A 12,966-nucleotide genomic window follows, 5' to 3' on the forward strand; every position below is an offset into this window, starting at 1 on the left:
CCCTAATTCTCTCCTCCCTCCATACTCTCTCTCTCTCTCTCTCTCTCTCTCTCTCTTCTGTTAGCCTTCAAAAAAAAAATCTTAGTCCCATAGTTCCCAGCAGTTAATGTGTCTCTTTCATCGCAGAAACTTGTAACGCAAACCAATATGCATTTAAAATTTGCTCTGAAAAATGTGTAAAAAAAAGAAGTAAAATATGATGTTTTGATATTCTCGACTAGGAGGTAAGCTAATTCTCCGTCTTGTCTAATATTGTATATAAGTCTATGTTACAGAACGGGACTGAGATAGTGTTTCATACAGGGTTAAGTGGACCTCAGGCCCAGAATGCATCAGGGAATAACACACTGCTCTATAATCCAGCAGACAATACAAGCAGACAAAAGCAGACATTTTTGGCAGCATTTTACCCCCACGCCCATCACTTTAAGAGGAAATATGCCAAGAAACCTTTAAAGGGGCATTTTCCGTTAAAACTTCATGCCTTTTGAACACGAAAACAGACAAACAAATCCACGGTAGACATGCTACAACGTCATTTACATTTGAATGAGTTGTTCTAAATTTAAAATAATTTATTGACCAACATAAGTGAAGACGATATCTTACATGTAGTTTATTATATTTAACATGAACGTACGGCAGCTATAGCTAATATGATATCCAACTGAATTTCAGAAGCCTCTGAAACACCCAATAAATGATATTACAGTAGATTTGGTACAAAACAAAACCCTAACTAACCCTTCACAATGTTTGTCTTTCTCTCCCTCTGTTCCTGCCAGGTGTATGGCAACGTGTGGAAGCTGAGGCTGTACGAGAGGCCAGACTTCGGCGGTCAGATGGTGGAGTGGGCCGAGGACTGCCCCTCGGTCTACGAGGCCTTTAAGTTCCGCGAGGTGTACTCGTGCATGGTGACCAACGGCGCCTGGGCCTTCTACGAACTGCCGAACTATAGGGGACGCCAGTACTTCCTGGAGCGCGGCGAGTACCCCCGCCACACAGACTGGAGCGCCGCATCTGCCGCCGTGGGCTCCTTCCGCAGGATCACCGAGTTCTAGGGCTCTGTCACCTTTGACCTTTGAGTGTAGGATCGAGTTGTTCTCTGGTCTTATTGAGTCTGTGTGACATGATCCAATAAAAAATTTACTATTTTCAAGTGTCTGAAACTCGTTTTGTGATCTGTTGAGGTGAGATACAAACATGTGCAAAAGATAACATCAAGGTTTCATGAGCTTGGTGGTAGGACACCATGATCCTACCACAATGCTAAACTTTTCTGACAAATTAATTTCGTAAGCGACCTTCTGAGTATTCTAAATGTCAATGAACAAACTGCCAAGCAAACCGAGAACATTCCCAGAACATTAGCTAACAGTCCACAGTCTCAAGTTCTAGTTAGGGTTTGAGCTAACTTTAGGATGATAACGTCCCGCAAACATTCACAGAATGTAACATTATTATCATTGGCAAATTTAAAGATAATGGCATTTCAATCTTCTGACATCATTATATTTTATTAGGGTTTTGTCCAAACATACACTACATGACCAAAAGTATCTGCTCATCGAACATTTCATTTCAAAATCTTGGGCATTAATATGGAATTGGTTCCCCTCCTTTGCTGCTATAACAGCCTCCACTCTTCTGGGAAGGCTTTCGACTAGATGTTGGAACATTGCTGCGGGGACTTGCTTCCATTCAGCCACAAGAACATTAGTGAGGTCGGACACTGATGTTGGCCGATTAGGCCTGGCTCGCAGTCGGCGTTCCAATTCATCCCAAAGGTGTTTAATGGGGTTAAGGTCAGGGCTCTGTAGATCAGTCAAGTTCTTCCACACCGATCTCGACAAACCATTTCTGTATGGACCTCAGTTTGTGCACGGGGCATTGTCATGCTGAAACAGGAAAGGGTCTTCCCCAAACTGTTAACACAAAGTTGGAAGCACAGAATCATCTAGAATGTCATTGTATGCTGTAGCGTTAAGATTTCCCTTCACTGGAACTAAGGGGTCTAGCCTGAACCATGAAAAACAGCCCCAGACCATTAATCCTCCTCCACCAAACTTTACAGTTGGCACTATGCATTCGGGCAGGTAGCGTTCTCCTGGCAAAGTCAGATTCGTCCATCGGACTGCCAGATGGTGAAATGTGATTCATCACTCTAGAGATGTAGTTATCCTCTCGTTACAAAGATAAAGACCCCAGCCTTGAAGTCAGAGTAAAGCTGTAAACAGGTTAGTCATTCCACACTCATTACACTCAATAATATATCTATGGTTACATGCCCCCTTCTTGCATACACACAACTTGAAACAACTTGTAACAAATGTAATAAGTGCCATTTAATGACATGTATTCAAATCATTTGACAATTTGTGTTTACAGGCAGTAGGGCCTGCAATCATTCACTTTGAACTGGACTGTGTGTTTACAGGCAGTAGGCCCTGCCATCATTCACTTTGAACTGGACTGTGTGTTTACAGGCAGTAGGACCTGCCATCATTCACTATGAACTGGACTATGTGTTTACAGGCAGTAGGACCTGCCATCATTCACTTTGAACTGGACTGTGTGTTTACAGGCAGTAGGACCTGCCATCATTCACTATGAACTGGACTGTGTGTTAACAGGCAGTAGGACCTGCCATCATTCACTTTGAACTGGACTGTGTGTTTACAGGCAGTAGGACCTGTCATCATTCACTTTGAACTGGACTGTGTGTTTACAGGCAGTAGGACCTGTCATCATTCACTATGAACTGGACTGTGTGTTTACAGGCAGTAGGACCTGCCATCATTCACTTTGAACTGGACTGTGTGTTTACAGGCAGTAGGACCTGTCATCATTCACTTTGAACTGGACTGTGTGTTTACAGACAGTAGGACCTGCCATCATTCACTTTGAACTGGACTGTGTGTTTACAGGCAGTAGGACCTGCCATCTTTCACTTTGAACTGGACTGTGTGTTAACAGGCAGTAGGACCTGCCATCATTCACTTTGAACTGGACTGTGTGTTTACAGGCAGTAGGACCTGTCATCATTCACTTTGAACTGGACTGTGTGTTTACAGGCAGTAGGACCTGTCATCAGTTGCACAGCGCAACTTTAGATCATTAGAATGCATTCAGCAAAAGCCACAAAATACCTCTGAATGGATTTATGCAAATATGTAAACACCACGGGAGTCCTCTTACATTTAGGAACTTTACAGTCCTATTGATCAAACAACTACGAAAATGTAGGCTCTCTCTCCCACAGTTATGCACATCAACATCAACAAGGTCAACAACGAATGCTAGCCAGAGCAAGATGAACAAAAATCTAGCAAAGGAACATTAGATAAACCCTCTCAAACTTTTTCAGCTAGTTGGCCGTCAAAATTCCACTGATAAACGATGGGGAATTGTAGCCTCCTCGTCCTTCTGCAGCTTGCCTGCCATGTTCCATGCTTGTCCCAACCAAGCACCCAAGTAAACTAGCTAAAGTTGGATAGCTACTTCCAAACACAAATGACCATTTTACTTGCCTTAGCAGAGCTGGTTAGGCTGTTTACATGTTATCTAGAGGGTTCTTGACTAACTATTACTTTTTTGCCTATGTTTACTGACACCAGTCTTATTCAGCAGGTGTTGCACGTTCGTAAATTCATCAGTTATTCTGCGCTCTGACACACTCAGACGAGAGTGCTCTGAAATCGAGTAGATAGCCAGAGTGAATTTTCGAATGTAAGATACAGTGGGGCAAAAAAGTATTTAGTCAGCCACCAATTGTGCAAGTTCTCCCACTTAAAATGATGAGAGAGGCCTGTAATTGCCTGTGAAGCATGGGGGTGGAAACATCATGCTTTGGGGCTGTTTTTCTGCAAAGGGACCAGGACAACTGATCCGTGTAAAGGACAGAATGAATGGGGCCATGTATCGTGAGATTTTGAGTGAAAACCTCCTTCCATCAGCAAGGGCATTGAAGATGAAACGTGGCTGGGTCTTTCAGCATGACAATGATCCCAAACACACCGCCCGGGCAACGAAGGAGTGGCTTCGTAAGAAGCATTTCAAGGTCCTGGAGTGGCCTAGCCAGTCTCCAGATCTCAACCCCATAGAAAATCTTTGGAGGGAGTTGAAAGTCTGTGTTGCCCAGCAACAGCCCCAAAACATCACTGCTCTAGAGGAGATCTGCATGGAGGAATGGGCCAAAATACCAGCAACAGTGTGTGAAAACCTTGTGAAGACTTACAGAAAACGTTTGACCTCTGTCATTGCCAACAAAGGGTATATAACAAAGTATTGAGATAAACTTCTGTTATTGACCAAATACTTAATTTTCCACCATAATTTGCAAATAAATTCATAAAAAATCCTACAATGTGATTTTCTGGATTTTTTTTTCTAATTTTGTCTGTCATAGTTGAAGTGTACCTATGATGAAAATTACAGGCCTCTCTCATCTTTTTAAGTGGGAGAACTTGCACAATTGGTAGCTGACTAAATACTTTTTTGCCCCAATGTATATATATATACAGTACGTTTATTACATTTTTTATGGAGTGAATTTCACAACACACAATCCTACGGTTTTACCTCACCGATCTAAAGACGTGCAGAAATAAAACTGCAATTTGTGGTTGTATAAGTCAATAGAAACATAAGGCTATGCACTTTTATAACTATCTACGATTTTTAATGCACGAAAGGGGCCGGGATGGGCCTACAACTGTTTCCCTGTGCTATAGTTTTACAGAGGAACTCATCTGTAGAAAGACTGTATGCTGGTAGTTGGTCAGAGTGCACCTACCGATTCAACAGAAAGGTAAAGCATGTCAGTATATGCTTTATAACTTGTCATAAACATGTACTGGATATGAGCTGTTATAATGTCTTTAACAAGGCTTATAATATTTTATGTTTCTCTATGTATCAACATTTTAGCTGACTCAAAATGACTGGTATTTGGTGAGGGTCATTATGAGATGATTATTAAGGGATCATACATGCTCAGACAAGTCTTACAATGCATTATAACTAGATCATAAGGCATTATAGCAGCTGGCTTTAGGTAAAGACAGGAATAGCAAACTGGAACTATCAGAGACTACAGTGTATTCAGACTAACAGCTATGTTCTAGTAACTGCTGCTCACCGCTGACAACAGTTTTATTGGATAAATTAAAAAGATTCTGGAATCAGGCTCCGTAGGATCAAAAGATCAGTGTCTATAGAACAGATCATTAAACTTGGCATGAAGCCGTGGTGTTTTAAAACAAACACAGCATCAGCTGTTGTGCCCTAGTTAATAGTGGTGCACATTTGAATGACAATGATTCCACTGGCCATGCATTTCCATGTCATACATATATAAAACTCCCCCAGGGCAGTGTCCTTACATTACCGTGTATGTCTAGAGGGATATTTCTGATTGTGTGTAGAATAGTATTAAAAAGAATAATCCAAACATGGACCGCATGCAGGGGAAGGTACTGTAGGTGGCTGTGTGTGTGTGTGTGTGTGTGTGTGTGTGTGTGTGTGTGTGTGTGTGTGTGTGTGTGTGTGTGTGTGTGTGTGTGTGTGTGTGTGTGTGTGTGTGTGTGTGTGTGTGTGTGTGTGTGTGTGTGTGTGTGTGTGTGTGTGTGTGTGTTTTTAAAAGACAACAATCCTTTGTGCAGATCTTCTTCTATGAGGACCGGAGCTTCCAGGGCCTCCACTATGAGTGCAGCAGCGACTGCCCCGAACTGAGCTCTCATTTCAGCCGCTGCAACTCCATCAGGGTGGAGAGTGGTGCCTGGGTGGTCTACGAGAAACCCAACTACATGGGCTCTCAGTACATCCTGACCAGGGGAGAGTACCCCGACTACCAGCGCTGGATGGGCTACAACGATTCTATCAAGTCCTGCCGGATTATCAGACATGTAAGTCAAGTCACTGTGAGGTTATTTGTGCGTGGTAGTGGTACATGTTGATCACTCATTCAGGGATCTACACAGACATACACACACACCAAACACGCATCCATGCACGCATGCAAACCACACACACACACACACACACACACACACACACACACACACACACACACACACACACACACACACACACACACACACACACACACACACACACACACACACACACACACACACACACACACACACACACACACACACACACACACAGGACCAAATGTAATTATTATAGTGCATCCATTACCATTCTAACACCACAGTGGTCTTTTGATCTGTTGAAACCTGATGTTGGTGTCCCGTATGAGGACACTGGTATAATGACACAGCTGATTGATCCCTATTGTTCAGATGAAGTTTGGAACTGTGCTCCACTGTGTTGTAGACCACTGGCATGCACAGGATCCGCGTGTACGAGCGCCCCGACTTTGCCGGTCAGATGATTGAGTTCAGTGAGGACAGCCCCAACCTGTCTGAGCGTTTCCTCCACCGCGAGGTGCACTCTGCCAACGTGCTGGACGGTGCCTGGGTCTTCTACGAGCACCCCAACTACAGGGGGCACCAGTACCTGCTGGAGAGGGGAGAGTACAGACGCCACACCGAGTGGGGGGGCATGCAGGCCAACGTGGGCTCTCTCCGCCGCGTCCAGGACTTTTAGACCATCCGTGTCATACAGATGTAGGATCTTAATTTGAGTCAGGTTGCTATAGCAGGAAAATAATCCTGCAGCAACAGAAAATGTTAATTATTATGTGGATTATAATTGATGGACATTTTTGTAAGGGAAAATCAAGTGGAAATTACAAACTTCAGAAGCCTTTTTAAAACTAAAATACACTACAAGTTTTTAATTTCCTGCAACAGGGTGATCAAATAAAGACATTGTTATGCTCAACAGCCAATCAGAAGGCATCTGACTTTTTACTTCCTTTCTTTTCCTCTCTACTTCATTTTCTCTTGATATGTCTTGATTGCATGTGGGGCTCTGTAGGGCCATCAATGGTACCGGTCCATATAGATAGAATTGACAGCACACTGTAAAATGTGTAGTTTCTGGAAACTATGACATTATCTTTAATTGTGCTACATTTTCACCATTGTGTGACATCATCAGAGCGCTTGAGGTAAGTTCCCACAGTAGAAGAAAGTGCCAGCAAGCCTTTTGGGTACACATTGTCTGTCCCATCGTATCTACTCAATAGAACCTCAACACATACAAATCCAGCATGAATTGTAATTTCAAACACCACATGAATGTGGTAAGCTGCATTGTATAGACTAGAAGGAGTGCATCAAGACCGTCGATTGGCATACCAAATGAGCTGCAACCTTTCGGTTACTAGTCCAACGCTCTAACCACTAAGCTACCTGCCGCCCCAGGTTAGGGTTAGGGGAAGGGTTAGCTAAAACTATTAAGGTAAGGTTCCAATGTAGTTGCAATGCGAGTTATACGCCGATCCAAACACTCTACTTTTGTTTTTGCCTTAACTAATCATCTGTCTTAAGTAACCATACCAAACTTAACATATCATTATAATTTGAGTGTCCTGGATTTACATTAACTATCGTACGTCTAGTCCATGAGACCAGGCTGGTATTTGGTGAGATGTTTTTGAGAACAACCAGACTGTGTAGTACAGTAAGTGTGTAGTCATGGTGACATCCCTCGGTCATATGAGGTCAACTGAATCTTGTGTACAGTGTTTGTGTCCTGACGTGCCCTCGTGTGACCACACGCGACCAATTGAAATTCGACCCTGCCGCTGTTCGCCCACCAGCCGCCTCTTACGAGGAACATTCAGGAAGAGATACAACAATAATACCGTATCACTCTTTTGTATTTTGTCATGAAGCCACCCGATGATTCCCAACATCAATACACAGAGGTTATTTGGATTGGGAGGCAGGGGGGAGCTGGGGAGTCTGTTTGGGGTGGGGTAAGAGGTGGGTGCAGGTGGTGGTCAATAGGCATGTGGGCTAAAAAGTCTGAACAATGGGTCAGTAAACCCCGGTGATGATTCAGGGGGATTTGCCAATAAGGATCCACAGCAATGTCAGTGGGGGGTATTGTGCTGAGGTGGCAGCCTGATGAGCCTGTGCCAGCAGCCTGGTCTCATAGACTAGACGTAACATAGTAAATGTAAATCTGGAACACTAAAATGAATATGATATGTTACGTTTGGTATGGTTACATAATACAGATGGTTACTTAATTTACTGCAGTGGGCGAAATCTGGGTCACACAGAGTGTTTCTTGGTAGTCTTAAACAAATCTACTTTGAAACAAAGGTATCCACCTCACACACATGGTTATGGGCTTAAAAAAAGAAGACACCTGTACCATGTCACATATAGAGTTGAAATGTATTACATTTTGAGTTTGAGTTACAGTATTACACTTTATATACACCCCAGAAGACTGAAATAATAATAATGTTTGACATAAAAACATAGAAACAGGATCTTTGTCTGTTTATTAATTATGAAAAATATTCCTAACATTCCACCCCTGAGGCAACTAGGTCATTTGGCTGCAGGAAAGGGCTACGGCAAAAATGAAAGTAGCGTGCGTGCGTGGGTGGTCGGGGTGTACAGATCGGCGTATAACATGAACATCTAGCAACCCGAAGGTTGGGAGTTCAAATCTCCTCATGGATAGCTAACCCTTCCCCTAACCTTATCCCTTTTAGCTAACCCTTCCCCTAACCCTAACTTGAACCCTTTAACCTAACTCCCAAACTTAAACCTAACATTAACCCTTAACCCTAACCCCTAGCCTAGTGAATGTTAGCCACCTTGCTAGAATACATATTATACATTTAGCAAATTTGTAACATATTGTACATTTTGCGAATTCGTAACATATTCTAAGTTTTGCACATTTGTAACATCTAATACGAATTGTAATTCATAACACATCATACGAAATGGATGATGGACAACCACAAATTAATACATACCATACGAAACGTAACATATCACACTAAATGGAGCGTCTCGGATTTACATACAGAATAATACGAAATGCTCTGAGACCAGGTTGGTGCCAGGGATGGCTGAAATAACACAGTGTTTTATACACAGAAGTGGCTGACAATGCAAAAACCAGGCATGAGTCTGGTGGGCCTGGGCCTGCACAGCCCAATGTATTGTACCACATGCCAGCTCTGACACTACTACCACTACCCAGCCTGCATAGGGCCTGCTACCCAGCATGCAATGCAAGGTACAGTATCCAGCATCATAACATGACAGGAATGGAAAAATGGATTCCTGCAAGTAGCTACTTCATAGAAGTGTTTTTAGACATCTATAAATAGTATATAAAAGCATTGATTCTCACCCCATCTTCTAGTCCACGCCAACAAATCAATGGCGAGTCACTGTCATTTGGGGGACCTATAACTCATGGATATGTGATTGTCTGTGATGTGTAAGTGTTGATCATGTCTGGGATTTTCTGCATTGTTTCATTTCCCTACGTGCACCATACATGCATTTGTAGCTATTTATTTGTTTTCTGTAGTCTTTGTGTATTCAGAGTGACAATAACAACAATACAGTTTCATGAAAGGATTCCCTACATCTTACTTAAGTCTAATTGACCTGTATTATTAACCTATAGGTGTTCATTTCATTTTTTTCCTGTAAGTGCATCCTCTCACTCAATCCCTTTAAATCTCTTTCAGAAATCTCTTTGTATCCTTGTACAGTATGGGTACCCTCCAGCAGAGGAAGTCATTCTCAAGTGTCATAGGGTCGGGTTCATGCAAACCTGCCATAGCAAAGTCTTTGCAATGTCTTTGCACATAACTAATACCTGGTGCAGTGCTAAAAACATCTGTCTGTGTGGGAATATCCTTGCTATTTTTACTCTGCCCAAAACCATTCAATTGTATCTGACTTGATGGAAAAAGTATATGCAACAGAAATGGACAAATACCAATATTTATGAAACCAAAAAAGATTAGGTACTTGTATTATTGTTATTATTATTATTATTGTTGAAATCAAATGTGCTGAATTGACCATTAGATCTGATAAGGACTGCAGTGACCAACATCGGCCAGCAGAGGGAAGTGTCACTTTAATTTCTGTCTAGCAGTCAGACATGGACCATGGTGTGGGTGTTACATTTGGCAGCTGCAGAGAGAGGATGAAAGAGTTGAGTGCCCCTATGAATCCTCTCTGTGAGTCACAAAATGTTGCCCTATTCCCTATATAGTGCACTACTTTTGACCAGAGTTCTATGGCCCCTGGTCAAAAGTAGTGCACTACATAGGAAAAAGGGTGGCATTTGGGAAGCACCCTCTCTGTTCTCACTGCCTTTGCTGCCTCCTCTCAGATTAAAGGCCCTTTGAGTCTTGCTCTGAAGTACCTGTGCTTGGCCCTGTGAACCCACTGCAGCACAGCTTCAAAAGCATATTCATCACTCCTTTCTAGCTACACTGAGTGTACAACATTAGGAACACTTTCCTAATATTGAATTGCACCCCCTTTTGCCCTCAGAAGAAGCCTCAATTCATCAGGGCATGGTGTCTACAATGTGTCAAAAGCGTTCCACAGGGATGCTAGCCCATGTTAAATCCAATGCTTCCCACAGTTGTGCCAAGTTGGCTGGATGTCCTTAGGGTGGTGGACCATTCTTGATACACACAGGAAACAGTTGAGCGTGAAAAACCCAGCAGCGTTGCAATTCTTGACACATTCAAACCGGAGCTCCTTGCACCTACTACCATACCCCGCTCAAAGGCACTTAAATCTTCTGTCAAAGTGTAATCGCCCTGTGTGTAGCTGGTGTGGAAGAGTCAGGCGCAGGACAGCAGAATTGAGTAATGAGCGTACTTTACTCAAGAATTCAAATATAATCAACACAATAAACTTAGCCCACAAATACGGACCGAATACATACAAACAATCACTCACAAAAAAATGTGGGGGAATAGAGGGTTAAATAATGAACATGTAATTGGGGGATTGAAACCAGGTGTGTAAAACAAAGACAAAACAAATGGAAAATGAAAAGTGGATCGGCTATGGCTAGAAGGCCGGTGACGTCGACCGCCGAACGCCGCCCGAACAAGGAGAGGGGCCGACATCGGCGGAAGTCGTGACACAAGGCTTAAAAATCTTTCATTAACCTGTCTCCTCCACTTCATCTACACTGATTGAGATTTAACAGGTGACATCAAAGGGATCATAGTTTTCACCTGGATTCACCTGATCAGTCTATGTCATGGAAAGAGCAGGTTTTCCTAATGTTTTGTACACTCAGTAAATGTGGGTTCTATGCCGAATTCTCTAAACCAATATGTAAAGTCTCAATACCATTTCAAGCACAATATCTGGTGCAAAATGTAGAGGGAATGGTAAGATGTTAGGGTAAAATCATTGGGACACATGGAGGTTTACAATGCTGTAATGACCTATGACAGATTACAGTGAAAAGATAAATTATTATTTTGTCCGGGGAAGACTTGAGAAGTGTGCAGAGCAGTAGAAGTGTGCAGAGTAGAGTAGAAGTGTGCTGAGTAGTAGAAGTGTGCTGAGTAGTAGAAGTGTGCTGAGTAGTAGAAGAGGTGTGCTGAGTAGTAGAGCTGTGCTGAGTAGTATAAGTGTGCTGAGTAGTAGAGCTGTGCTGAGTAGTATAAGTGTGCTGAGCAGTAGTATAAGTGTGCAGAGTAGTAGAAGTGTGCTGAGCAGTAGAAGAGGTGTGCAGAGTAGTAGAGCTGTGCTGAGTAGTATAAGTGTGCTGAGCAGTAGTATAAGTGTGCAGAGTAGTAGAAGTGTGCTGAGCAGTAGAAGAGGTGTGCTGAGTAGTAGAGCTGTGCTGAGTAGTATAAGTGTGCTGAGCAGTAGTATAAGTGTGCAGAGTAATAGAAGTGTGCTGAGCAGTAGAAGTGTGCTGAGTAGTATAAGTGTGCAGAGTAGTAGAAGAGGTGTGCAGAGTAGTAGAGCTGTGCTGAGCAGTAGTATAAGTGTGCAGAGTAGTAGAAGTGTGTTGCGTAGTAGAAGTGTGCTGAGTAGTAGAAGTGTGTTGAGTAGTAATATAAGTGTGTTGAGTAGTAATATAAGTGTGCTGAGTAGTAGAAGTGTGTTGAGTAGTAGAAGTGTGTTGATTAGAAGAAGTGTGTTGAGTAGTAGAAGTGTGCTGAGTAGTAGAAGTGTGTTGAGTAGTAGAAGTGTGCTGAGTAGTAGAAGTGTGTTGAGTAGAAGAAGTGTGTTGAGTAGTAGAAGTGTGCTGAGTAGTAGAAGTGTGTTGAGTAGTAGAAGTGTGCTGAGTAGTAGAGGTGTGTTGAGTAGTTGAAGTGTGCTGAGTAGTAGAAGTGTGCTGAGCAGTAGTAGAAGTGTGTTGAGTAGAAGAAGTGTGTTGAGTAGTAGAAGTGTGCTGAGTAGTAGTAGAAGTGTGCTCAGTAGTAGAGGTGTGCTGAGTAGTAGTATAAGTGTGTTGAGTAGTAGAAGAAGTGTGTTGGGTAGTAGAAGTGTGCTGAGTAGTAGAAGAAGAAGTGTGTTGAGTAGTAGTAGAGGTGTGCTGAGTAGTAGAAGTGTGTTGAGTAGTATAAGTGTGCTGAGTAGTAGAAGTGTGTTGGGTAGTAGAAGTGTGCTGAGTAGTAGAGGTGTGCTGAGTAGTAGAGGTGTGCTGAGTAGTAGAAGTGTGCTGAGTAGTAGAAGTGTGTTGAGTAGTAGAGGTGTGTTGAGTAGTTGAAGTGTGTTGAGTAGTAGAGGTGTGTTGAGTAGTTGAAGTGTGTTGAGTAGTAGAAGAAGTGTGTTGAGTAGTTGAAGTGTGTTGAGTAGAAGAAGTGTGCTGAGTAGTAGAAGTGTGTTGAGTAGTAGAAGTGTGCTGAGTAGTAGAAGTGTGTTGAGTAGTAGAGGCATGGATATTGGCTATCATTGGGTTTTCTAACATCATACTCATCTCGCCTTAAAGAGGCAATCAGCAGTTGAAACAATAACAACGCATTTTGCCCGCCCCTGTTTCAGTAAAAATCTAAAGGGATGGGGCTGGAGA

General features: G+C 42.7%; 1 protein-coding gene across 1 annotated transcript in view; it reads left to right on the top strand.

The window, feature by feature from the left end:
- The window catches only part of LOC139532979 (uncharacterized), a 41,368-nt gene extending 34,753 nt beyond the window's left edge, over positions 1-6,615 (top strand). The window contains exons 16-18 of the mRNA XM_071331122.1: positions 786-1,058; positions 5,664-5,921; positions 6,343-6,615. Coding sequence (XP_071187223.1) covers positions 786-1,058; positions 5,664-5,921; positions 6,343-6,615 — 804 coding nt within the window. The remainder of the gene's footprint in view (positions 1-785; positions 1,059-5,663; positions 5,922-6,342) is intronic.
- The last annotated feature ends 6,351 nt before the right edge of the window (positions 6,616-12,966 follow it).

This window comes from Salvelinus alpinus, chromosome 10 (assembly GCF_045679555.1).
Source record: "Salvelinus alpinus chromosome 10, SLU_Salpinus.1, whole genome shotgun sequence".
NCBI lineage: Eukaryota > Metazoa > Chordata > Actinopteri > Salmoniformes > Salmonidae > Salvelinus > Salvelinus alpinus.